The sequence below is a fragment of the Phacochoerus africanus genome, chromosome 9 (genome assembly GCF_016906955.1).
Source record: "Phacochoerus africanus isolate WHEZ1 chromosome 9, ROS_Pafr_v1, whole genome shotgun sequence".
Taxonomy (NCBI): Eukaryota; Metazoa; Chordata; class Mammalia; order Artiodactyla; family Suidae; genus Phacochoerus; species Phacochoerus africanus.
Genome location: NC_062552.1, coordinates 46,648,608 through 46,676,301, shown reverse-complemented (window position 1 = coordinate 46,676,301; position 27,694 = coordinate 46,648,608). Strand labels below are relative to the sequence as shown.

General features: G+C 39.2%; 1 protein-coding gene across 2 annotated transcripts in view; it reads left to right on the top strand.

The window, feature by feature from the left end:
• PKHD1 (PKHD1 ciliary IPT domain containing fibrocystin/polyductin) overlaps nucleotides 1-27,121 on the top strand; it is a 484,027-nt gene extending 456,906 nt beyond the window's left edge. For both annotated transcript variants that reach the window (XM_047795623.1, XM_047795624.1), the window contains 3 exons: nucleotides 6,413-6,571; nucleotides 10,745-10,867; nucleotides 23,087-27,121. In XM_047795623.1, coding sequence (XP_047651579.1) covers nucleotides 6,413-6,571; nucleotides 10,745-10,867; nucleotides 23,087-23,553 — 749 coding nt within the window. In that variant the 3' untranslated portion in view covers nucleotides 23,554-27,121. The remainder of the gene's footprint in view (nucleotides 1-6,412; nucleotides 6,572-10,744; nucleotides 10,868-23,086) is intronic.
• Nucleotides 27,122-27,694: the final 573 nt, after the last annotated feature.

Here is a 27,694-nt window from a genome sequence, read left to right as displayed (position 1 = left end):
AAGGTAGCACTCTGTTCACTGTATTTTTTTAATGTTTTATTTTACTTTATTTTTATTTCCCCAATACATTATTTTTTTTTCTACTATACAGCATGGTGGCCCAGTTACACATACATGTATACATTCTTTTTTCTATATTTCAAAGTTAATTGATCCTATGCAGAATACTTTTGCCAGGAGGAGTAGAGCCCAGTTTTCACCCTAGGGACCTGTGATGAGAGTCCAATTTTAGACATCCCTTTTTAAAGGCTTGACTCTGATAGAGACCCAGAATTGCCATTTAAAAAACACGATTTAAATATTGCTTTTTTTTTTTTTTTTTTAACAGTCACACGTATGGCATATGGAAGTTCCCCAGCTAGGGGTCGAATCAGAGCTGCAGCTGAGACCTATGCCACAGCCACAGCAACACTGGATCTGAGCCAAATCCATGACCTACACTGCAGCTTGCTCCCCAAACCACTGAGCGAGGCCGAAGATGGAACCTACATCCTCTCAGACATTACGTCAGGTTCTTAACCTACTCAGCCACAATGGGGACTACTAAATATTGCATCTTACAGTGTGATTTACCGAAAGGGGGGCAAAATCCTCCTCACCCAAGAAAGCGTCTAAAAGAATTCTAAAAATACTAACATCACACTTGAACTGAAAAGTAGATATTTGTAATCAATGATTCATTTGAATCAGGGAAAATTAGTCTGATACCTAAGACATGCAGCTGTGGAAAGCAGTTAATTTGGCGGTGATAATGCAAAGCTTTTAAAAAACTATGCTGGGAAAATTATGAGTGGATTAAAATCTTTTAGATATTGGAAAAGACAGAGGAAATTAAATGTTTTGTTCTGAGGTATCTGAAGCCCAACAATAAATACTTAATTAAGACCAGATATTAGTTCATCCTTCTGAAACTTAAATTCAAATGGTCAGTATTCTTTTCATAGAGTTAAACATATGGCTTTCATGAACATATATGATAAGAACTTATCAACAAGTTATTTAACTCTTTAATGAGGAAATCAGGAGGATGCCAAAGCCTATAGATGGTACAGCTGCTGATATTAGTTTGTTAAATTATATACAGGCAATCAAACAGTAACCTCTGAGGTTACTTTGTCTGCAAGTATCTCTTACATTCTTACCAGATGAAAATCATTGGCAGCTCCTACAAATCTTCTACACATTCACAGAACAGTCCTGTAAATATTAAATATTAAGTAAAATAGAAGTGTTGCAGAGAATTTGATAAACCTTGGAAGGGCTTGTTGAAAAATTCTCCAGTATGATATTGATCAGATCTTGAATCACTATTTTTTTCTCTTCACTCTAAATTTTGGACCATTTTTCTTCATAAAGGGAGTTATCTTCTGAGGTCAGGTAGTACTGTTAGTTTTGTAGGGCGGTTGTCCTTTTAATACCTATGAAGTTGTCCTAATGGAAGTGCAGGTTCACAGAGGAACAGCCTCCATGTCCTTGACCATAGGATTCCCAAGGTTGGATTTTGAAGGGTAGCACATGTAGAACTGGATATTTTGTCTCAACTTGTTGGATATTTAAAAGTCCTTTGCCCTCCAGTTTCCTTAGTGGTTACCTAAGACTAAATACTTCATCAAGGTTATTTTAAGGCATATGTTATAAAACCACATGTAAACTGTGGCATAGATAGAAGCTTCTCAGTGCCCCTGTGAAGTTGAGCTGGCTCTACATCAGAGTTCGCATTTACTGGATCACTACTTCCTTTAGATTTCACTACGGCTTGTAAAGTCCCCTAACTGAAGAAATGTCTTTGAGACATTTTCTCTTAGTATTTTTTCTTAAATTATTCTTCATAATTTTCAAGACAGAGTCTATGAGGTGAGGCTCTGTTCAATGAGAAAAGGATAGTTAGAGGAGAAATAGAAAACACCAGACGACAAGCTCATGAACAGCACAGATCCTGAGAGTGACTCCTTGTTTCCAGGTGTTATCACTGTCTAGTGCTGGAATTATGCAGGAAAGCAAACCTCATCCCCACGTTGATAGGCCAATCAATGATCTCTCTCCTCTTTAACAAGCTCCAAAACAATGGACATGACAAGCCTTGATTCATGGGGCTGTTATTGTTGCTTCAGCCGTAAATCAAGCAGAGGACTTAAACGACCATTTTCATTATTTCCCCTCATCTCCCTTAGAATTATTTTAGAATCATTTTCCCTTAGAATTGTTTTCCCTCTTCTCCCTTTCCCCCCTTATTACTCCTATTTTATTATTTTTATCTCATTTTTTTAAAAAAATTCTTAAAAATGAAGGAAGAGGACAGAATTTACCATCAACTTAAGGCCCAGAAATGACAGATAATAGCAGACAAGATTCCTGAATTTAGATCATGGAAATTGGCAATTTGTCTTCCTAAAATTTCCAAGATGGTCCATATCTTTCTTTTTGTTTAGTGGAAATAGGCATTACTTTTCTCAGTGTTTAGCTGATTATTGCATACGAAGATATAGTTCCACAGACAGACATAGACTTATAATTTAGGACTTAGTTCACTTAACATAGATAGAGAATTTATTTTCTACTGAGATACAACTGACTTAACATTGTATCAGTTAAAGATGTATAGCATATGATTACTCCTGTAGCATTAGCTAACACCTATATCACATTGCATAATTACCATTCTTTTTTTTTTTAAACCACGTCTATGGCATGTGGGCATTCCTGGGCTAGGGCTCAAACCCATGCCACAGCCGTGACAGCACTGGATCCTTAACCTGCTGAGCTGCCAGGGAAGTCCCATCATTATCATTCTTTTTGTGGTGAGAACATTTAAGATCTAGTCTTTCAGCAGCGGTGAAGTTTATTACACAGTATTGTTGGCTTTAATCACTATGCTAGTTTAGAAATATAGAAAATGAAGCACTGAGAGGTTACATAGGTCTGATGAAGTGTGTAAGGCATCCTCACAAGTTTTTCTAACAGGTAGACTAATTCAGCTCATTTATCCATTTCTGAACTTCCCGAGACGTGCCAAGAGAGCAGGGTGTCTGTAAATTTGTTCTACTGACTTCTCACCCACCTTTCCACATGCACTGTCATTACCATGGTCTGGGCTGTCCTTTCTCTAGCCATCTCCTGGAGCCTTGGAGCTCCTAGAGGGTTCTGTGAGGCTGCTGGGCTGAGATGGGGTGTACCCTGCCACCTCACCAAGAAAAACTCCATGTCGCTTGCCATTTTCAAGTCTAGAATATTCCTCCTCCATAAATTCACATGCTCACTCACCAGTTCACTCAGGGTGGCTTCTCAGAGCCCTTTTCTGCCCTACTCTGTCTACACCACTGTCCCTACCCTGCTCCCCTCTCCAGCCCACTCTGTCTGCCGCAGGGCATCCTTCACTCTCTGGCATCAGAGTATCTGTGTATTTGCTTGTCTGCTGCCTGCCCTGTCCCCCACCAGAACCTAAGTCCCCAAAGGGACAGGAATTCTGTTTAGTTCAGCATTACATCCTCAGGGGGTGGAAAAAAAAAAACAAAAACCTGGCATGTCATAGTCACAAATAAATATTTGTTTAGGAATACATGAGCATACTGAAGTAAATATAAGATTGCATTAAAAAAAACCCAAACATTCTGCTAGTAAAATGATTTTAAAACAGATGGTCTCTACCCTTAGACCCAGGTTACTGCTCCAGGCTTGTAAACCTTAGGTCTGACTTCAGCCTTCTGTGATTGTGTCCTAAAACACTTCCGTGGCCTGATCTCCTATATCCCAGGTGCCTCATGCTCCTTCTCAGGGCAGAATTTTTCCTTCTGTGACATCTCATGGTCTTCAGAATATGGTCAAGGGCCTTTTGGCTTTTGACATTTAATGCCCACCAATATTTGTCTCACATGCTTTCCGGCATTAATTCCTAGTAGTTCCCAGTAAATGTTTTCAGCATCAATTGCTTTGTTCTCTTTTCTGTTTTTATTTGCTCAACCTTCAAAACCCTGTTTAGATGCTCCTTCCTCTGGGATTGTTTTTAAAATCCTATCAATGGAAGATAACCTTCCAAAGCAGTTAACTTGCATTACTCTGATGGCATGGATCACATTCTGATCCGTATTACTAAGATATGTATGCCTATGTTATTTCACTTATTAGCTTGTAAATATCTTAAGAATGAGAGCAGTAACTTACCTACTTCATGAAGTAAACAATCCCTGAGCAGTTGTTGGAAAATGGATAAAAGAATAAAGACTTTTGCTTTTACTTCTGTGAATCTCTAGGAAAATCCATCCCCCTGTTGCTGGGCTAGAGTTAGCTTATTCAGCTGTCCATCAAAATCAACTAATTGATAACAAACAAGCCCAATATGGTTCAAGTATAAGATGTACACACAGAAGAGGTGTTCCTAGATAATTTTGTTACAGTAGCTTTAGGACCAAGTCAGCCAGGGGTCAAGAGACTGCAGATCTGACTACAACTTCCAATCAAATTGCCACGTTCTGCCCAAGGGAAGCACAGCAAAGAAAACATGGTGTTTCCTTGAGTAGACAAAGTAAAAACTGTTTTTGCCTAAATTATTCAGATACAAGAAGAGATTTGGGGTTAGTTGTTTTGAAAGAGCTCCTCAAAAATGTTGGTTATAACTAACTTGTGCTCACAGAGAAGCGGTTTTTTTTTTTTAACTTAAATTTTTGTCTTAAGATGTAATTGACATATGATAAGCTACACATATTTAAAGCATTCAATTTGATAAGTTTTGATGAATCTATACTTCCATGAAACCATTCCTACAACTAAAATGATGACCATATTTATCATCTGCAGTATTATAGGCACATTTTTAAAATGCATATTTTCTTAAATAAGATTCTACAGTAAAAATGATCTTTTTGTGTTATGTCATTTTATGAGTTCAAAGATATATATAGATTCATATAATCACCACAATTAGGATAGAGAATGTTTCCAAAAGTGTCCCTTATGCTGTTCTTCCATCGTCACATCCTAGCAACGTGATCTTTATAGTTTTGTTTTTTTAAATAGCATATAAGTGAAATTGTATATATCCTTTAGAGATGGGCTTTTCTCACTCATAATGCCTTGGGTATTCAACCCAGTTATAGATTATTAAGAGTCCCTTTCTTCCTTCCTTCCTCCCTCCCTCTTTTTATCCACCCTCTTTCCCTCTCTTCCTCCTGCTTCTCCTCCCCCCTTTTCTTTTTCTGTTTCTCTTTTTGGCTGAGTCGTACTCCATTGTTGGGATAAACCACCATTGGCTTATCCATTCATCTGTTGAGCACATTTGGATTGTTGCCAGGTTTTGGTGATTGTTGGTAGAGATACTGTAAACATTTGTGTACAGGTTTTCGTGTGTATAGGCAAGGTTTGTTTTTTTTGCTTGTTTGTTTGTTTTTTTCTTTTTTAGATTCTTTTATTACCCCTTGCTTCAAAAATTCTAATGGCATGAGAACCAAATTTATCAATCTACAAAAAGGGGAGGAGTTTGAGATGAGTTCTTAGGAAGATGTACTCTCTGAAGGAATGGCCATTCTGACTCATCATCCATTGCCAGAGTGGCTCTGTCATTGGCCCCTGCTCTACTCCAGATTCCAAGATAACAAAATTCTCGTGGACCTTAGAAATTCTCTTGGCTCCATAGTAGGAGTTCTTGGATCCCTGTTTTGATGTGTTATATACTCCATGTTTTAAGTAAGATACATATATCATCACAAGTAGATTCACCCAATCTGGAGCCCAGAGTGCTTCTGTTCTAATTAGTAACAGAAGAGTGAAGCCACAGATTTGCACTGGTGGAGAAAGTATGTCTGAAAATAGGAGTTTATTGGAAGTATTCCCCATTAGTAACGTACAGAATTGGAAAGAATAACTGTATATTATTGTTGGAATCTTGAAGTTCTTCATAAATATGCGTCTTATACAAAAGAGAGATAGACCTACGGATCTAGAAAAAAGTTATGGTTATTAAAGGGGAAAAAGGGAGGGATAAATTAGGAGTTTGGGATTAACACATACACGCTACTATATGGCAAATATATAAGCAATTAAGAGCCTACTGTATAGCACAGGGAACTATACTCAATATGTTCTAATAACCTATAAGGAGAAAGAATCTGAAAAAAGAATAGATACATAGATATGTAGAACTGAAACATTTTGCTGTACCTAAAACAAATGCAACATTGTAAATCAACTATACTTCAATAAAATAAAAGTAAAAAATAAGTAAATAGCCAAAAAAAATAAACATGTGTCTTAGATTTATTATTGACCCATGTATTTAATCATCTAATTCAATAAATGTTTATCAAACCAACTATGTGCCAGGAATTGTTATAACCATATCTTTTCCACAATATTTTATTATATTAGCATCCAGTTAATACGTTATTATTATCATTTTGTATTTAACTTTTTTTTTTTACAGGGGCCAATTTTACAGCTCGCTCCAGGTCATTTGCTGTCTTACCTGCAACTCCATCCGAGAAGTCCACCATCATCCTGGCTGCCTTCCTGTGCTCCGGGGTCTCATGGATGGCTCTGTGCTGCCTCATATGTTGTTGGTTTAAGAAAAGCAAAAGCAGAAGTATGTATATTTTTTTTTGGGGGGGGGGAACCTGGGAGGGAAAAGCCATCTGGGGGAAAAAAATCATGTATAATATATTAACTATTTTTTCCCCCAAAGAGAAATTTTAATGAGCCTCTGCAACACGTCAAAGTAGATGGAGCCAAACTTCTCACTTGTTAAAGTGGAGACAAGGATTGCCCAATCATAAATAATAATAATAGCAATAATAATGACAGCTTATATTTACTGAATACCCACTATGGACCGGGATCTAAGTACTTTAGAGATGTGAATTCATTCTGTCCTCACAACAGCCCTATGAAGTAGGTTCTGTGTATGATGTCTGGGTTTCAGAGGTGGAGCATGGAGCACAGAAAGGCTAAGTGACTTGTCCAATCTCTCACCACCAGGATCCAGCTAGGCAATTTGTTTCCCTCCAGATCCCACTCTCTGAAACACTGCAGCTCAGGTGACCCTCCAAAAGGAGAGGTCAGTCATCCAGGGAAAATGTCCTCTTCTTTTTCAGAAGAAGGAAGAGAGTGCTTTTTACTTCTAGGAATATAGAGATTATGTTCTTAGATGTTTTCCCAGAAGCCAAACTTTCTCCTTTTTGGGCGGGGGGCAGGGGTGGACACGTGATGTTAGGAGACACTAGGAAACCAAAGTGATAGGAAGAATGGGTATAAAAGAGGTGACAGTAGGAGAGGCAAAGAAAGAAAGTCAAAATAAAGGAAGGAAAGAGGAGGAAGCATGGTGCCACCACTAGACAGTTCACTGTGCTTGGATTTCTGAGACACGCTGGGCACAAAGCTCTACTAGAATGCTCTTTATTCTGAATTAAGTTCAGTGTGGTCTCTGCCTCTCTCCCTGTGGTCATTGGGTGGGAGGATAGACAACAAGGAAACTTTGGATTCTTTGTCTTTCTCAAGAAGAATGAGCTCTCATCCTGGCTTGTTGCCTGTGATTTGTTGAATCACAGGTTTTGGTCTTTGTTCTTAAATCTAAAAATGTATGCATTTGTGTTTGTGTTTTGGGGGGGCGCTCAGGTGGCTGTGGTGGCACAGGTTCAAGCCCTTACCCCGTGCAATGGGTTAAAGGATCTTGCATTGCCACAGCTCTGGCTCAGGTTGCAACTGTAGCTTGGATTCAGTCTCTGGCCTGGGAACTTCCAATATGCCATGGGTGCAGCCATAAAATATATATATAGATATATATCTGTATCTCTATATCTGTATACATATATACTTATAGATATGTATATATGTGTATATATATAAATCAGTTGGATTCTCTTCGTAGCTTCTACATTCTGTCTGTTGCAATGTATTGTTTTGGGTGAAGTATATGAAGAAAATACAGCCTCAAATAGATGCATAATAGACAAAGGAAGAATATTTTACTAGCTTTTATAGATAATTGTGGATATTCTTTCTTGATACTGAAACCAAACTGGACAAGAGGTAGTTATTTAAAGTTACATCTCAATGTACTTTTTTTTTTTTTTGCTTTTTAGGACCACACCTGTGGCGTATGGAGGTTCCCAGGCTAGGGGTTGAATCGGAGCTGCAGCTGCTGGCCTACACCACAGCCATAGCAACGCCAGATCCGAGCCACATCTGCAACCTACACCACAGCTCACAGCAGTGCTGGAATTTCAACCCACTGACTGAGGCCAGGGATGGGACCCACAACCTCATGGTTCCTAGTTGGATTCGTTTCTGCCGTGCCACAATGGGAGCTCCTCAATGTACTTTTATACTGTGTTTCAAAAAAAATGCATACTAGTATACTTTGAGCTTTCAGTGAAGCTTTTACCCATGGATGATTTTGAAACATTATTCTTTGCTCACTTGGGAAATGTTGTTTTACTGATATACCTAATGCTGATATATTTCATTCTACCATTTTTTTAAACAATCACATATTAATATCAACAGAATTAGAAATCTGTGAAGCTCATAGTAGTTGATACAAATTTTCTAAAATTCTAAAATTTCAAGAGTTCCCATTTTGGCTTAGCAGGTTAAGGACCCAGTGTTGTCTTCATGAAGATGTGGGTTTGATCTCTGGTCTGATCCAGTGGGTTAAGGATCTGGCATTGCCACAAGCTTAGACATAGGTTGCAGATGTGGCTTGGACCTGGTGTTGCCATGGCCGTGGTGTAGCCCTAAGCTGCAGCTCCGATTCGACCCCTAACTCGAGAACACCCCTAAGCCACAGGTACAGCCATAAAAATTAAAATTAAAAAATTTTTTAAAAATCTAAAATTTCCCATGTGAGCTTGATTCATAACACTAGCAACAATACTGTCAGTTGTTTCTTTGAAGTCACAGACTCACTTCAATTGACTTAAAAAACAATTTATTTGGAGTGGATTATCCATGAGTTCCTGCTGTATAGCACTGGCAACAATATCTAGTTTCTTGCGATGGAACATTATGGAGGATAATGTGAGAAAAAGAATGTATATATGTGTATAACTGGGTCACTTTCCTGTACAGCGGAAATTGATAGAACACTGTAAATCAACTATAATAAACAATATCAAAAAATCTCCCAAATACCCAAGTATGAATAACCATAATTTGTCTTTCAGTCCTTCTTTCAAGTTCTTTCAATATCAAGATGATATTCTCTGAAAAAAATCAACTAGTCTAGCTCAAAACTCAATCACAAAAGTCCTTTTCCTTGAGAACATCGTCATATGTCATGACATGGTGTTAGCTGACGTTATATTACACACTTACTTGTTTATCCTCTACCATTCAACTAGAACAAAAGTTCCAGGATAGCGGGGAGCTGGCATTTCATACTTATCATTGTCTTTCCAATGCCTGAAACAGTGCCTGGCATGAGGAATGTAGTAAATGTCCTTTTATTAATATATTTAATGACTAAATGCATAGAAGAGAAAGCATCACTTCAGTCAAGTATAGACTGAAGACCAAAAGCACACCTCTGAATTTGCATAAACTTATCTAAAATTAAGTAGTTTTGACCCAGGAAAACCAGATACACTTTTTTTGTCAGAGATCAGAAAATTACAGATCAAGAAATATGGTGTCATGGAGATGATCTGAGAAGTTGAGAGTTCCTTAGGGAACCTTTGTGAAGTTCAGACAGCATCAACACTCACCAAATAAACAGTTTAAGTTATTTCCAGGAGATGAAAGCCTATCCTTAACAACATCTACATGCTTTTTTTTTTTTTTTTAAAACCAGGTCTATAAAACAACTGCAGTATTTTATAGTCAGTGAAACCACATTTTCATAAAAGGAGAAATGATAACTATATATGGGAATATCTAGACAGATGTATAATAAAATGTAGAGTTAACTCCAATGGTGATTTTTTTAGTTTCTTTTTGCTTAACTGTACTTTGTCATGTTCCATAATCAATGCATATTATTTTTGTAATATGGAAGGGGGTGGGAGGAGACTGAACCAAATTTTACTTAAAAAAAAAATCATGTCCTGAATGTGAATAAAGTATTTTAAAAACTAAAAAAAAAAAAAAAAAAAAGCACACCTGTGTATGAGCTCTGTGAATTGCTCCAATGCCAATTTCCTAGTTTTTGACATCACACTACAGTTATGCAAGTTGTTGAAAATGGAGAGAAGGCTGGATGAAGGTGCCTGGGTCCTCCCTGTACATTTCTTTGAAACTTTCTGTGAATCTATAATTATTTAAAAACAAAATACAAAAAATATGCTCGTCATGTTCTATACCAGCTCTCTTCAACAGACGATAACATGAACTCCAAAGGCAAGGAATATAGTACGATTTCCTAGTAGCCATTTAACCTCGTACATTAAAATAATATTTCAACATGTAATGGATATAAAAATATTGGACATCTTACATTGTTGCAAAATCAGGTGTGTATTTTACCCCATAGAGCAAGTCGCAATTCAGACTAGTCTCATTGCACAAGTTCAGTAGCCCCACGTGGTGGCAACTGTATTGGACAATACGATTTTACACCTCAGTTTTGGCGGCCAATGTGTGGGATTTTATTTCAACATTCCTGAAGCCCTGAGAATATTGCAATAGAGTATTACATTCTATGGCATGTATATCACCATCATTTGAGGGGGAGAGGACCAGGGAAACATCTTAACACTGAGGGTTCCTTTACAATAATGTCATTTTATTCTGAAAAATAAATCACTTTTTTTCATTTATGCAGAAATAAAAAGTGAAGAGATTTCTGAATCCCAGATTAATGATCCAAAGAATTGTATCCATGTCTTATCCAAATGCCAAGGAACACACGTGGAGACTAAAAAAGAGGGCCCCGTGATGGCAGAAGGTAAGCCTGGCCAATGGGATAATTCCCACATGAGAAACCCATTGTGTGTGAACTGTAGCCTCCACTGGCTGCCAGTTTCTGAATCAGTTTGGTTTACAGCCCCTTCTTTAGTCTTTGACACCTCTTCCCAAGGACATTATACCCCAGGATATGAACGTACAAGTCCAGCTGATGCACTCAGCTATTAATGATTATTTGAGTTGACATTTACATATCTTTTTTTTACTGGAAGATTATTGGTTTAACATTTGAATTCGGTACATAGATAAAAGGAAAACCAGAGTATAGGCATATAATCTTTCCTTTAGCTACTGCAAAGCTGCCAGTTTGGCAACATAACCACGTCTGGGAAAGAAGAGAATGTAGTTGCCAAATACCAGATTGACTATAGATCCCCCTTGAGAAATAAGTTAGCTTTATTAAGCTCTGCTTTGTTCTTTAGTTGTACTTTTAGCGAAAGGTATTATTTGCCTATGCTGTACATTATGCCAGATGATTTGGCTTGTTATGTTGTTAAATTGCCATTAGAATCGGTGCCAAATGGAGAAAAGATAAGCATTCGTCTCAGACCAATGTCTTGCCCTTGGCCTAAGGACACAGAAACTACAAGGACAATAGGCAGAACACAAGATGGATTTGCTAAGTATGAATACACGTGTGAAAAATTTTCATGTAACTTCCATCGATCTGAAACATCTTAAAGAGAAGACCATTTCTGTTTGTTTGTTTTTTTTTTTCCTAAGTAATAGGCAAGTATCATGATATTTTCTGCTTGAAAACGGACATAAATCTTACTGGTTCCCAGTGGATGTTTAACCAAACCATGGTAATTCAATGTTGTTCTTCCCCTTAATGAGTTTAATGAACTCTGGTGACTGTGTACGTATCTGTGTATCAGTTTATTTGCCTGTTTGGATTTTTTTTTCCCCACAGAGAAAATAAAGCTATTTTTAAAAAAGAATCCTGTCAAATTAGCCAGCCATACTCCAGCTCATGGACCTACATCAGAAGGCGGTGGGGAATGTGAGTGGGTGGGTGGGTGGGGTGAAGGATGGAGACAGGGTGTAGCAGGCAGGAACTCCTTCTGGAGTCCATCTAAGACCACTTTGATTTTGGTTTCCAGAAGCTTCTCATCCATCTTATGGCATGAAGATTCAGGACAGGCGTTTGCAAAGGGTCCGAGGTGAAGAGGGGGGTGTATCCAGCTTCTTTCCCCAGCAAATGGCAGGAGAGATGCAAATCTCTCCCGTAATCTAATATGGCCACCTACATGAATTTCAGGGTGCCCCCCCCCAGCTTAAATTAACTGCTTAATTACTCCACAAAGCCCAGGTGTTTTATTAAGGAATATTTTTTATGTGGTGGCTTATTAATAAATTATCCGGAATGAGTGGAAGAGTTTAGACTGAAGAGATGAGAGCGTGAAAGAGGCCATTTTATTAGGATGTCCCAGTTAAAAATAGAAAGATGTGTTATCCAAATCCTCCCCTGGGGATCACAGCAGATTTGTTCTTGTCTTCTGAGCTTTGTCCAAATCTAAGAGCATCCTTCCCAAGGCAAGTAACGAGGCATCTCCTGCTTCTCTTCGGAAATGATTACAAGCTACAAAACACCTAATCATTGCTTGCTTTAAATAAATTTGGTTTTATTTCATTATTACCCATGGCACTTTAGTGTTTTTCCCTTTCCCTTTCCATTTGTGTTTTTAAACTTGTGGCATTTGCTGATGGAGCAATTAGCTGTCTCTCTCAGAAGCATTCTGCATTCACAGAGGAGCCTGAACACATATTTAGATGGTGGAGTTAAGCATTTTCACTGACCAGGAGATTCAGACTGTAAACTCACCATGTTATGGCTTTTACCTAAAAATATATGAATGCAACAGGGGTGGCAGAGCATAGTGATGGGGGAGCAAGGGAGTAAAGCACAGCCCCATCATATTTTACATTTACCTGGGCTCTTGACCTAGGGCACATCCGAGCCAGCTTCCAAAGTTCGCCTCTGCTCTTGTCACTCTCAAACTCTGAAAGTTTAATGAATTCCCAGCCTGGGTTGGAAAGACAGGAAAACAGAAAGAGCCTGGAACCCAGGCGTCAGCCTGACTGGGTTTAATTCTCATTCCCTTGTTGACTTATTTGTGGCCTCAAGTAGGTCAACTGTCCTCTCTTTGCCCTTCAGTTTCCTCATCCGGAAAATGGTCCCGAGAGCGCCCCCACTCAGGGTTGTGATGCAGATGGTGGGTCAATGTCACTACAGAGCACAGAGAGATTCCTTGTGTATCGCATGTGCTGTGTAAGTGTATTGTTGGTCTTTCTTGCTGTTACTTAGGACTCAAAGTCCGCCAAGACCTGCCTCTAGCCTATGTTTCTAGTTTACTCGGGATTCACCTTCTTGTCCCTTCTTCAGACTCACCCACCAGCTCACTTTCCCAGGATGAACACCTTGGCACACACTCCAGCATGCAGTTTCTTCCATTGGGTTGCTTGTCTTCACCTGTAAAGACATCTTCAAGATTTTCAGCACCAGCTGGAAGGCCTTTTTTTTTTTTCTTTTTTTTCATAAAATCTTCCCTAATCCTCCCTACCTCCATGAAAATGAATATTTTCCTCTTAAGGTTTCTAAAAAACACTGAATGCACACCTCCATAACAGCACCTGTAGTTTTGGAATTTGTTGTGTATAAATGTTTCCTTGTTCCCATAGACCAGTGATTCTTAATCAGGGGCAATTATGCCTCCCAAGTAAGATAACCAATTCATCCTGGTTTTCCTAGTTTAAAAAATGAAAGCCTTGGAGTTCCTGTCATGGCTCAGCAGTAGCAGACCTGACTAGTATCCATGAGGATGTGGACTTGATCCCTGGCCTCACTCAGTGGGTTAAGGATACAGTGTTGCTGTGAGCTGTGGTGTAGGTCACAGACGTGGCTTGGAACTGGCATTGCTGTGGCTGTGGTATAGGCCAGCGGCTGCAGCTCTGATTCAACCCCTAGCCTGGGATCTTCCATAGGCTGCAGGTATGGCCCTAAAAAGACCAAAAAAAAAAAAAAAAGAGAGAGAGATTGAGAGAGAGAAAGGCTTGTGTCCCAGGAGCTCCCTCCAATCTCAGACAAATGGGGACAATTGGTCATTCTACCTTCAGCAGACTTTTGCAATGTCTGGAGACATTTTTATTGTCACAGCTTGGAGAAGGGTGATGCTACTGGCATCTTGTGAGAAGATATTCCCATAAACATCTTACAATGCACAGAATCACCCCCACCACAAATATTATGTGATTCAAAATGTCAGTAATTCCAAAGGTGAGAAACCCTGGAAGAAATGATTACATATCTATGTAACATTCTGGTGAGAGACTGCTGGAATGTCTTTTTTTTTTTTTTTTTTGTCTTTTTGCCATTTCCTTGGGCTGCTCCAGCGGCATATGGAGGTTCCCAGGCTAGGGGTCAAATCGGAGCTGCAGCCGCCAGCCTACACCACAGCCACAGAAACACAGTATCCAAGCCGCGTCCGCAGCCTACACCACAGCTCATGGCAACGCCGGATCGTTAACCCACTGAACAAGGGCAGGGATCGAACCCGAAACCTCATGGTTCCTAGTCAGATTTGTTAACCACTACGCCACGACAGGAACTCCTGGAATGTCTTAATGAATGAAATTAAATTTTATTTTCCAATAAATATTAAATGTCTCTATCTCCTGATTTTTTTTTTTGGTAACTTATAAGGTCTTCTCTGTATAGTTACAGAGAGATGCTATTTGGTCACCTATCCTTTATGAGTTTCTAATGTGACTGGGATATAAGAATAATATTTTGAGGAAAATGAGAGCATAGTTTCAGGCAATAGACAATTAAGCATAAAGCAGTCATGATAAACAATATGTATTTGAAGAATTTAAAGATAGGAGGGAAGGCTGAAGGAGAAAAAGAATGTCATTATTCTATGCTACATGTTGAGTCCCTCCAGCTCCCAAATCGTATCACACTGTTTCCAATCCCATTTGCTAAGGGCTTAATTGTACAGTTTGCCCAAACTCAGGTTTACAAAGAGCAGGCAAGGAGCCCTGCCTTGCACTGTCAAAGCTTGGTCTTGTACCACTCCTTCTGAACTGTGCCCTTGTTCCCTTGATTTGGTGAGGAGCCCCCATATCTTCCAGGCTAAACATCACAGAGTCATCTTTAAACCCTGGTCTCTTGTCACAACCCTGCCCCATTGTGTGGGAGGCTTGAACAATTCCAGCTCTGCAGTATCTTGGATTTCACCCCCTCCACCCCCATTTCCCAGATACATCTTGAGTTCAGCCTCAGTTCACACACTCCCAGCATATGCCCATCCTCCACTCCCTCTCCTTCCCCTCCAGGACAGTGTTCACCATACATAACATGAGCCTCTCAATTTCAAGATATCCATCTCTGGAATTCCCGCTGTGGCACAGCAGAAATGAATCTGATTAGGAACCATGAGGTTTCAGGTTCGATCCCAGGCCTCACTCAGTGGGTTAAAGATCTGGCATTGCCATGAGCTGTGGTGCAGGTTTCAGATGTGGCTTGGATCCTGTGTTGCTGTGACTGTGGTGTAGGCCGGCAGCTGCAGCTCTGATTTGACCCCTAGCCTGGGAACCTCCATATGCTGCAAATGCAGCCCTAAAAAAAAGAAAAAAAAAAAAAAGATATCCATCTCTGACTTATCCACATATCTAGTCTCCATTCCTTCCAATCCCAGATCAAATACTTTTTCTCTTTCTTCAAATTCTGTTATCTAGAAAGAATAGTCCCCTTCACTCAACTTTTGGGACACTTTCCTCTGATTCACTTAACACCTTTTATATGTAATATAATTATTCATACTCACTTGTCCAGATCCTTCGTATAAGTTCTGTATCCTTTCTGGTCCCAGCAGCACAGTTACTAAAGGGGTTAGGACATGACCATTGATAACCATTGCTGAGTGAATGATGAAGGCAGAGATCCAATAAGCCCTTTGTCTTTCCCTCTCCCTCCCCAGAGACCCCTGACCCCAGTGGTTCTTATAACCACTAACCAAAAAATGGACAGCCCTTCACATCATCTTAAAGAGATGGAACAAGTTTATTCTAGTTTGTAAAAGTAACAACAGCACAATGACCACACATTTTCTGGGTCCTAACCATACGGCAAGATGTGGTATCTTCCTCCCTTCTAGGTGATGCTCGCTACCTGAGTTTCCTCTCCCAGCTTTCTGCCTCCCACCTTCGTCTTCGAAGGACACCTACTGCCGCAGACCTAGATGCTGCCTTCTCCAGATGGTACCCTGGTCTATGCTGACCACTGGTTTCTTGTGTGTTATTCATGCGAAATCCACGTCCCCAGTTTTGAGAATGAAAAAACGGACATGTGGAAAAGAGCTCCATGCTATGCAAGTTTGACTATGAATATTAATTTCATGGATTTTTTTTTTTAGCTCTACCATGTCAGAGTCCTATCGACTTATATTGATGTGTTTTGTGAATGTAAAATTTAAAAAGACTGTCAATTTACCTTTTATAAGTATACATCTTTAAGAATGACAGGAAGAGTAGAAGGGAGGACTGGCCTGAGATGTCTGGACGCAATGAAGAACAAAACAGTTCAGGGCCAGAAATTGTTCCAAGTTCACGAGAAAGTAAAACTATATATGGAAGTTATTAATAAATAAAATGTCCATGCCGTATAATAAAAAAGATATGAACAACTCCTGATTTAAACACTCATATAAAATATACCACTTCTTTCTTTCTCTCTTTCTTTCTTTCTTTTTTTGGCTATTTTAGGGCCACACTCAAAGCATATGGAGGTTCCCAGGCTAGGGGTCAAATCAGAGCTAAAGCTACAGGCCTACACCACAGCCACAGCAACGTGGGATCCAAGCCATGTCTGCAACCTACACTACAGCTCACAGCAATGCCAGATCCTTAACCCACTGAGCAAGGCCAGGGATCAAACCTGTATCCTCATCTATCCTAGTCAGATTTGTTAACCGCTAAGCCACAAAGGGAACTCCTACTATTTATTTCTTAAGAAAACTTAAAAACAAACAAGCAAACAAGAATAAGAGTGCTCCTGGTAAATAAGATGGAGAATTCCAGTGCTATTTGCAGCCAGGATCAAATATTACATTCAGCAATGGAATTTTGAAGAATCCCTACTTAAATGAGGACAAAACACAGAAATTATTCTTACCACAATTTTGTAATATATATTGGAATGCAAAGAAAGAAAATTAGATGTAAAACAAAATTAAGATGGAGAATTAAGAGAATTTTAGAGAAATACATGATGGTTTGCAGGTGATACAATTGTTTAATGATAACTTAAAAATTCTATTATTAATTGCTATAATTTATAAATAACTTAATAACCTACTCAAATATGATGTCAGTCTATGCAAAAATCATATTGTATAAGCCAAACATAAACATAAAGAAATTGGAGTTCCTGTTGTGGCGTAGCAGTAGCGAATCCGACTGGGGACCATGAGGTTTCGGGTTCGATCCGTGGCCTTGCTCAGTGGGTTAAGGATCTGGCGTTGCCATGAGCTGTGGTGTAGGTCGCAGATGCAGCTCGGATCTGGTGTTGTTGTGGCTGTGGCGTAGGCCGGCAGCTACAGCTCTGATTGGACCCCTAGCCTGGGAACTTCCATATGCCACAGGTGTGGCCCTAAAAAAACCAAATAAATAAATAAATTTACAATAGTGACCAACTGGGGAAAAAAAAACAATAAAAGATATATGGGACTTATATAAAAATTATATTCTATTGAATAATTTAATGAGAAGACTTGAATACATAGGGAATTACATGTTTCTAATTAGATTGCAAAGGCCTGAGTTATTTCTAAATTAACTTTGGTTTAGCACAGTTCCAATTATTTTACACAGAGTAGAACAATGTAAGATTCTAAAGTTCTTCAAAAACTATAGATCAGGAGTTCTGGTCGCAATGCTGAGGAAGTGAATCTGACTAGGAACCATGAGGTTGCCGGTTTGATCCCCGGCCTCGCTCAGTGGGTTAAGGATCCGGCATTGCCGTGAGCTGTGGTGTAGGTCACAGAGGCAGCTCGGATCTGGTATGGCTATGGCTGTGGTGTAGGCTGGCAGTTGCAGCTCTGATTAGACCCCTACCCTGGGAACCTCCATATGCTGTGAGTGCAGCCCTAAAAAGACAAAAAAAAAAAACAAACAAACAACAACAACAAAAAAAAAACCCAAAACAAAACAAAACAAAACAAAAAAACCCTGTAGATCAATGATGCAAAGGTTTTTTTTAATAGAAAATTGATATTTTTTTGTTAGTGGGGAAAGGTAACTCAACCAGAGAGTTGAGTTACTTGTCAATGTGATACATTGTGAATATTTATTAATGAATGTTCTAAATAGTCAAGTTTACAGACTCTTTTATAGACTAATGCTTCTGTTTTCTTTCATTTTTATTATCCCCTTAATCATATATTACATTTCTATATCTATGCCTAATTGAGGTTCACACTTCAAAATATTCCAAAGTAAACTTCAGATAGATTAATGAGTTGAATTAGAAAGGACATAAAATAGTATGCACAATATTTATCAATAAATGTTAATTATTACCTACAAATTAATAATTTAATGTTTTTATTAATTATTGTATATACATGTTCCTGTTGTGGCTCAGCGGAAATGAACCTGACTAGTATCCATGAGGATGCAGGTTTGATTCCTGGCCTCGCTCAGTGGGTTAAGGACCTGACATTGCCATGAGCTGTGGTGTAGGTCACAGACTTGGCTTGGATCTGGTGTTGCTGTGGCGTAGGCCAGCAGCTACAGCTCCGATTCAACCCCTGGCCTGGGAACCTCCATGAGCTATGGGTGTGGCCCTAAAAAAGATAAAAAAAATTATTGCATATACCTTCTTCAATGTGTGGGCAGGACTGTTTCTCTTATTGACAAATGAGAAACTGAAGTGGAGTACATTCTTTATGTTGGTTAATTAGCTGCCCAGCTTTCTGCTTTAGATCTTATTTAGGTTTCAAGATATAGGTGATTATTTTGGGTCTTTTGTACTAAATTCAGGCCATCCAACACTGAATGCAGTACGTGAAGATTGGACCAGCAAAATATAAAGATGGGGGTGATAGAGGGGAGGGGAGAGTCATTGTTGATTTTCCCATTGCAAAAGAAGCCAGTGAGTGAAATAATTTTATAAAGACAAATATTGCATGATATCACTTATATGTAGAATCTAAAAAATACAATAAACTAGGGAATGAAACAAAAAAACAAAAAAAGAAAGAGGCCAATGACTGCTACACACATAAATTTTTAAAATCATAGGCTCAGCATATTTGCTGCCCAAGAAGGTTCTGGAATCCAAAGACATTAAGGATTCCTGGAAAAGTTATAGCGGACTATGGATGAACCTGGAAGGTCCCCCAACCACTGAGTCTTGCTTTTTGCAGAGAAAAGATATATACTCCTATATATATCCCATTCTTTCTGAAACTTAATCAAACCCACGAATGGGACTACAAGAAGCATGGAGGGGCAACTTGAAACCCGATCCTTCCATTTTAACGGGGCGTCATCAACCAGGTGGAGGTGGAGAGGAGCATGCCATTTCTTACGTTTTGCTACTCTCTATTCTTCCTTCCCTAAAACCCAAACATTCAGCTGAATGCCTGAGGACACATATCTACTATAAATTCATTTTTTATCTAATTTGTCTGAGATCTAAGCTTCCTGTGGAGGTCCAAGATCAAAGGATCTGATTCCTTCTGATGTCGGCTCTGCCATATAATGTGTGCTGACTTAGTTCTGTCTATAACCTCACAGTGGGAGGCGGCTAGCCTCCCTCGGCACCTTTACACAGTGCACTTTCATTTCGGCTGGGGAGTCTGTCAGGTATGTGGCTGATTGGAACTGCCATGTAAATAATTCATGGGAGATTCTTAAATGTTTGGGGGCCTGCAAAGGAAAGCTACGCTTGTGTTAGTCTTTCATGAATAGATGCAGACTTGAAGAACAAGGGGGAACAGATTTCCAAAGACGGGCTCTCAAAAACAGGATAACAATATCTTCAATGGATTGAAAATGGATGACTCGTAGGGCTTGATTCCCTTTATGTGAAGTGGTATTGGTTTTACCAAGGGATCAAAATTCAAAGCTTTTCTTTTTCCCTTTTTTTTAAGTTTGCTTCCACCTGACAATTTATTATTCTTGTTCTTTGGTTATTTGCTGATCTTGATAAACTATGTCTTTTCCTCCTGGTGGGAGTGGTAATAATAGAGATGATGGATAGAACTGGGCACACCAGAGGGACAAGGTCAATGGCACAAAAAGTCCCTCCAAGGAGCTCAGAGTCCTAAGAGGAAGACAAGACTGTCATATAAGGAAAGGTGACCAGTGGTAGAAGCTGTTGCCCAAGTCAAATGAGAAATTCCTGTCACCAAGTATTGAAGCATAAATCAATGTAGTTTGAGCTGTCAAGGAACAGTTCTTGAAGGATTTGAAGATCCCATAGGGAGACAAGGATAACCTGAAAGCTCTAAGCAAGAAATTTATCCCATAGTTAGAGGACCATGGCAGATGCATGCTAGGCAAACGGACTGTGGAAAAGGAGAGAAAAGAAGATACGGATAATATGGGGTTTGCAGAATATTCATGGACACATTGTGGAAACAACATAAACATCATCTCATTCTACTGCTCCAAATCAGAAGTGTAGTAGAGGAGTTCCCATCATGGCTCAGCGGAAGCGAATCTGACTAGCATCCATGAGGATGCAGGTTCAATCCCTGGCCTCACTCAGTGGGTTAAGGATCTGGCATTGCTATGAGCTGTGCTGTAGGTCGCAGATGCGACTTGGATCCCACGTTGCTGTGCTGTGGTGTAGGCCCACAGCTGTAGCTGTAGCTCCGATTCAACCCCTAGCCTGGGAACCACCATATGCTGAGGGTTTGGCCCTAAAAAGGCAAAAACAAACAAACAAAAAAGATGTATAGTACATATGTCTTTTTAGAGAGCTACTACACATATTTATATGATGTTGTTATTCCCTTCTTTCTTCCTCACCTCTGTACCTATTCATGGTTAGGTTAAATTGAGGGAGGAAGTTGATATTCTTTGCCCCAATACTGTCTCTTACCCTATGATATATACCTGATTACTGTCTCCTAACACAAGCCATGACTGGTCTCAGTAAACTGAGAGAGGAGCATAATACACAGGCTCATAAATTAGCATGTACATTGTAAATAAAAGTATGCGTGTGTACAAATTCAGGTTTATGCATTGGTCATAAGATATGAGAAAAGCAGGGATGGGAAATGTCAGTGGCAGTGCTGCCGCTCACCTCTTGGGAGTTCAGGATCGGTCTCAACCTTTTTTTTTTTTCCTTTAAGGCACCAGGAAGATGACATTTGCATGCATGCCACACTCCCATTCATGTATCCAGCCAAACATTCTTCTTAACTCCCCATTGCTTTCCCTAACTGTACCCAGTATTGAGTGGTTCTGAGTACAGTGTTTGGAACCAAAAATCTTGAACTGTGTAAAGGAAGAATTGCCACTACTTTATATGTGGTCTAGGGAAATTACTTAAATCTCTCCATATCTCTATGACTGCCTTCTAAAAGGGAGAAAATAATAGCACTGACTTTAGAGAATTGCGGTAAGGATTAAATCATATATACATATATATATATGTATATATGTATATATGTGTATATATATATATATATATATAATTTGGTGCCCAACATGTGATTGCTGTAATTACTATATGTGTTTATTATCAATTATTTAAATGATTAAATTATTATCAATTATTTAAATTTAAAATAATTTTTAAATTATTTCTGTCTTCAAGGAACATACATTGGAATAAAAATGAATAAGGTCATTAACAGAATAATCTTAAATTGCCTTTGATTAAAAAGCTATAATTTAGTAAAATCATTTGAAAAATTAACCTGTAATACATTATTTGTTTATAAAAATGGATTGATAACAAACCTTAGCACCCAATGAAATATGAGGAGGAGACACTCATGAGTTAGGAAATACTTTCTGAAGGAAGTGAGGCATTTGGGGAGCTGAGTAAAAGAGGGCAGAGAGATTTGAAAGACAGGATAGAAAAAAATATTTCAGGCCTAGCATGTGTTTTAAGGTAATTCTTATAGTGGCTAATTATATATACATACATGGATACATGTTTATATATTTATCTGTGTATATGTTTATGTTTTTATAAAGTCAGTGATATTTAAATTGCAAAGTTGGGATGAAAGTCAAAGGTATTAATAAGACAGGTTTTTAGAGCTCACATTTCTTTTTTTTTCTTCCTTTTTCCTTTTTCTTTTTCTTTTTAGGGTTGCACTTGTGGCAAATGGACTATCCCAGACTAGGGGTTGAATCCAAGCTACAGCTGCTGGCCTACACCACGACGACGCCAGATCTGAGTCACACCTGTAACCTACACCATAGCTCACTGTAACTCTGAATCCTTTAACTCACTGACCAAGGCCAGGGATCAAACCTGCATCCTCATGGATACTAACCAGGTTCATTCCCACTCCTGCTGAGCCACTACGGGAACTCCAGAGATCAAATTTCTTAACACAATTTAACCCACTTAGTAAGGCCTGACTCTGGTCTAATTTTCATATTTACCTGGTATACTTAACAATGAAAAATTCTTGTTGACTTGTCAACATCATAAAAGTTTTTTTTTCTGAGGAGTTCCCATCTTGGGGACACAAATCGAACTAGAAACTGTGAGGTTGCGGGTTCTATCCCTGGCCGCGCTCAGTGGGTTTAGGATCCAGTGTTGGGGTGATCTATGGTGTGAGTCAGATGCAGCTGTATCTGGCAATACTGTGGCTGAGGTGTAGGCCGGTGGCTACAGCTCCAATTCAAGCAGTAACCTGGGAACCTCTGTATGTCGCGGGTCCGGCCTTTTAAGACAAAAAAGACAAAAAAAAAAGTTTTTTTTTCCCCCTGGGAAGCTGTGCTGATCAAATTTGTATTAAGTAATTAGCATTAATTATAAATTGGGCATGAGATACCATAGTTTTAAGTATATATTCCCAAAGACATGTGGAAATCCCCAAGGTGATATAACTCAGTCTTTAATTATTTGACAATATCTTTTCAGGAATGCTAAATATGCACGATGTGCAATCAACAGATTGAGAACTAAATCTATTTCTTCTACCTCTTTCTCTCACAGATTTGAAGTTAAAGCTCATGCGGGGCAAGCTGAACCAGGTGCCCCATCATTCACTGAATGGCGTGTCCAGAAGGAAGCTGAGTCGCCCTGCGGTCCGAGAGGAAGGTGGCAGCAGAGGAGAGGCTGCGGTGCCTTCTCCCAGTACCAGCAGTGTCGCCTTACATAGGAACACCAGTGCTCCAGACCTTCCTGCTCAGCAGCTGTGTCTGCAGGAGACTGAGAGCTGGAAGGGGGCGCAGGAGCAGGTGCTCAGATATCATCTGGCAGGCCAAGATCAGATGCTCCTGCTCTGCGGGGACCTCAGACGAGAGAGGCAGCAATTGCAGGACCAGCATTGTCTGGGCGAGGAAAATGTCAACCTTGGGCTTTCCCAGGAGAAGGCGGCCTCTTGCCGTGCCACCGAGGCGTTCTGCCTCCATTCAGTACGTTCGGAAGCTGTTCAGGCAGCTGTGATCAAGAAGCAGTGAGGGCGTTTGAGTTGAAAGTCATGTTCAGAATATTTCTAAATCATGACGAGCAGAGGAGATGAGCTCTGACTAGTTTGGACACTAGGAAGGAAGAATATGGACTCTGAATTCTCTGCTTTCAATTTTAAAATGGAAGACCATCCCTTAAATGATTGTAGATTGAAACGGTTATCTATGGGGTTTTTTTGTTTGTCATGAATCCTAATAGAATGCCAGACAAACAATAGGTTCCCAAATATTTGTTAATTTTTACATGTTTTTGCCTGAAACTGATTATCTTCCTGGTTTTGCAGTTTTAGCAATGATATAATACTAATTTTTACCAGTAGGGGGCGTCATTAGCTTCTCTAAGATGACCACCCACAATGCTTTGGGCTTCTCTTACTGAAGTTACCCTGAAAGGTCTGATCTGCTACAGTTAATTCTACAGCATAAAGCAAAACATTTCCTTATCCTCTGGGACTATTTGAAGGACAGAAGATCCCAGTCCTTGATCTGTGAGAGTTTATCTTCCAACCACAGGGCAACTGCCTGGTTTTTTCACAAGCTGACTTTATTTCATGGCTTAAATTCAATCATTATTAGGAGCTCATGGATGAGCAAATATATCACGTTTGCACTTCTTGAGTACTGACACATGGAAGTTAATATTCTCATGGGCTTTGCTGAGATTTTAGTTAAGGACAAAGATATAAAAATAGCAAGTTTGGGGAAAGAAATTATCCATGGACCACAGTTATATTTTACAATAGTCTTTTTTGTCAATAACTGAGTCCAACTTATAACTGGGAGAAAACCGTATTGGGAGACCAGAGATGACCAAGTGGCTGAGTGGATTTATCAGCTAACTTAATTATTACAGAACTGCTTTTTGGAGAAGAGAATTCATAGAGGAGAGATTATATCATGTGTAGCCTCTCTAGGCTGTGTGCTAGGGGTTCACATGGTGATCAGAGCAGATAGTTGACTGATGGTAAGTTGAGTAAGGATATGAAAGGCAATGTCACCAAATTCACACATTTGTAGAGCTATGTGTTCAAACTAAGTGATGCTGTAAGCAATCTGACTGTATCCTTGGTTCTGGATCCAGAAGCTTTTATATGCCAAAGGAGTAAAGCCAAGACAGCAGAAGTGAGGAAACTATCTAGAAAGAGCTGACGTTCAGCTTTTCCCTAAATCTAAAACCAGGATTTTTCAATCTCTGAAAGCTGAAGGGGCTGTCCTATGTTTGGATTAGAACAGAAGAAAGATGCAGAACTTTAAACAATGATGTCCTGGAATTAGCCCCAGAGGAGATACTAGCAGAAAGTCATTTTCTGAGGGTATCGCTCCATCACGAGCTGGTGGGAAAGTTCTCAGTCTCTCTGTCCATTCTTTAGGTGTCTTGTGGACATCTCAGACCTTAAAGCTACCCCCAGAAGGAGTGCTGGAGTCTTTGGGTCCTCAAAGAGTTGTAATATTTTGGTACAAACACATGGCAGAAGCTAAGGTTTTGAGGCGTATAAAACCACCTGAGAAGGGTTTGTCTGCACATGCTCCCTGTCACCACCTCCAATTCCAGCCCAGCTATCTTTCCTGAGCTCTGTAGGATTTATCGAGCTGCCTACCGAGGATTTCCACTAGGTTATCCCACAGCCGTTACACGGGTAAGAGGACCTGAAACTTGCCACTGTGTTCAGACCAGAAATCTAGAAATCAACCATGACTTCGCCGTCTCGCTCACCCTTCCCCCAAAGTCAGCTATCAGCTGTTATTTCTACCCCTTCTTTACCCTTCTCCCAGTCTCTACCATCTCCTTATCCATCCTCCAGGTGTGAATGAAACATGATCTTTCTGGAAAACATGTTTGACCCTATCCCTCTGTTTAGGAACAACCACAATTGCCTAATAACTCTACCCTAGCAAATCGTAGGGGCCTTGAGGTCAGAATGGACTCTTTGGGCCTGAATATCCAGAGTGGACTTGGAGAGCACTTCCCTCTGTCATGGCCTTTCAGAGTCTAGCCACAATCCCCAACTCAGGTAAGTCAGTTCTCTTTTTCCTCCTCATAAAAGTGGGAGAATTGGGTAAATGCTGGAAGCAAAGAGAGCAGATGTCCATTCATTATATCTGGAGATGCGCTGACTAGATAAAGTACCACTGTAGGTCAACCCTAAACTTACTCAGGCCATTGACAGAGGGAAGCCATTAAAAGTTTCTCAGCAATAACAAGACTTACCCTTATTCAAATAAGTAATTGAAAATTGTGTTATTCCTGTGACATTTCAAAGAATCTCTGCTTACCTCCCACTTCCGGCTTTCTAGTAGTGGACTCTCTCCCCCCAAGATATTGAACAAACTAAAATACTAGAGAGTTGAAAAATAATCATAAGTATTTATGGATGTTGAAGCTGAAAGGGATGATGGGAGCTGGGGTAGTTTCCACCAGTTCTCGAGTTTTGGGGACTGTGTTCAGAGAAGGTAACAGACACTGACAGAGCTTCCTGTCTCTCAGAGTGAGAGCCTGGGCCAATCTGACTTGCCCCTTTTATTGCCCAAAGAGGCTGCTGAATATCAAGAGGCTTTAGTCACTCAGGATTCAAGGATTTCAAAGATTATTCAATTGAATGACTTTCTTCCATCTAGCAGTCCAACTCCAAATGTATAAAATGACTATACATTGAAAGGTATGCAAACTATATGCAAAAATGAATGTGGAGAAATCAAATGTAAATCACATGCAAATATTACTCAACCAAATTCCTATAAAATGTCATGTACATGTCAATAATAGTAAAGAATTTTAATTACCTTCATCATTTAAAATTCATGTATTTATTCCACATCTTGTTTCCAGAATTTATAATGCATTCACTGTCAATTCTGAAAGAGCTATAAGCAAAAGGAATTACTCTACTAAGTGTAGAACAGTTGATTTCAACTTACATTATATCACTATGGCCAATTACAGATATGATTGAGGGGCAAACCACATTTCCATAATGTAATTTTTTAAAAAGGGATAAAACATTTTTTATAAACTTAAATGTATACATGTATACATGATTGAATACATAGATTTGGGTATTTACAAATATTCGTCTAGAATGTGTTATTTCTAGACCTCAAAAAAGACTGGGGATTTCTTTGCTTGGCACAATTCAAGAAAAGAATAGATTCTGCTCATCAACCTGGTCTGTTTTCAGACAGATTTGTTTAATGCTTTTAAAGGACTTTCTAGAATTCACTGTTATTCAAATTGATTTTCTTCTGGATTATTTCTTATTTCAGTCTCAAAATGATGACCTTATTATCACTATATCTTTCATTTCAAAATAAGTAGTCATTATGAGAGGAAAGAAAATCAATTTCCTTACGAAAAGTATGGGAAAGAAATACCACTCTTCTCTCCACTTTATAATGAGAAATAGTCAATTGCTGAATGCTTACAATCGTGCAAGTCAATCTTGGAAACATTTTTGGACTGAACCTGCCTCTTTTAAAAAAAATTATGTAATATAATGGTACATCTATCTAGTAGAATGACTGCTGTAGAAGATTGTTCAAGATATAATGTTATGCTAAAATAATAAAGCAAATTGCAAAACAATGTGTATAGTATGTTGGGTTCCCTATAGAAAAATTCTGGGAGTTCCCATTGGGGCTCAGCAGGTTTAGGAATCCGATTATTATCCATGAGGACGTGGGTTCTATATCTGGCCTTTTTCAATGGCTGAAGTGTAGGTCTCAGGCAAGGCTCAGATGTGGCATTGTTGTGGCTGTGGCGTAGTCTGGCAGTGACAGCTCTAATCTGACCCCTAGCCTGGGAACTTCCATATGCTGCCCATGAGGTCCTAAAAAGCCAAAAAGAAAAAAAATTCAAAACAATTTTTTCTCCAAGTTATGGTTGTCCAGAGGTTAGCAATCTCCAGGGGTAGGAAATGCTTATAAGAAATGCTTTTATATATAGATATGCATTAAATAGCTAGGAGAAAGAGTATATTAAATAGAAGATGAATAGACCAGGAAGAGAGGCCAAACAGGAATAAAAGGAATAGTAATGAAAATTTCTAAACAAAGAAAATATTATTCTATGGTGGGCAGTGTTTAAAATGCTACCAAATCTGTTTTCTTGCCAGTGTCCTTGGACTGTCATAGAAGA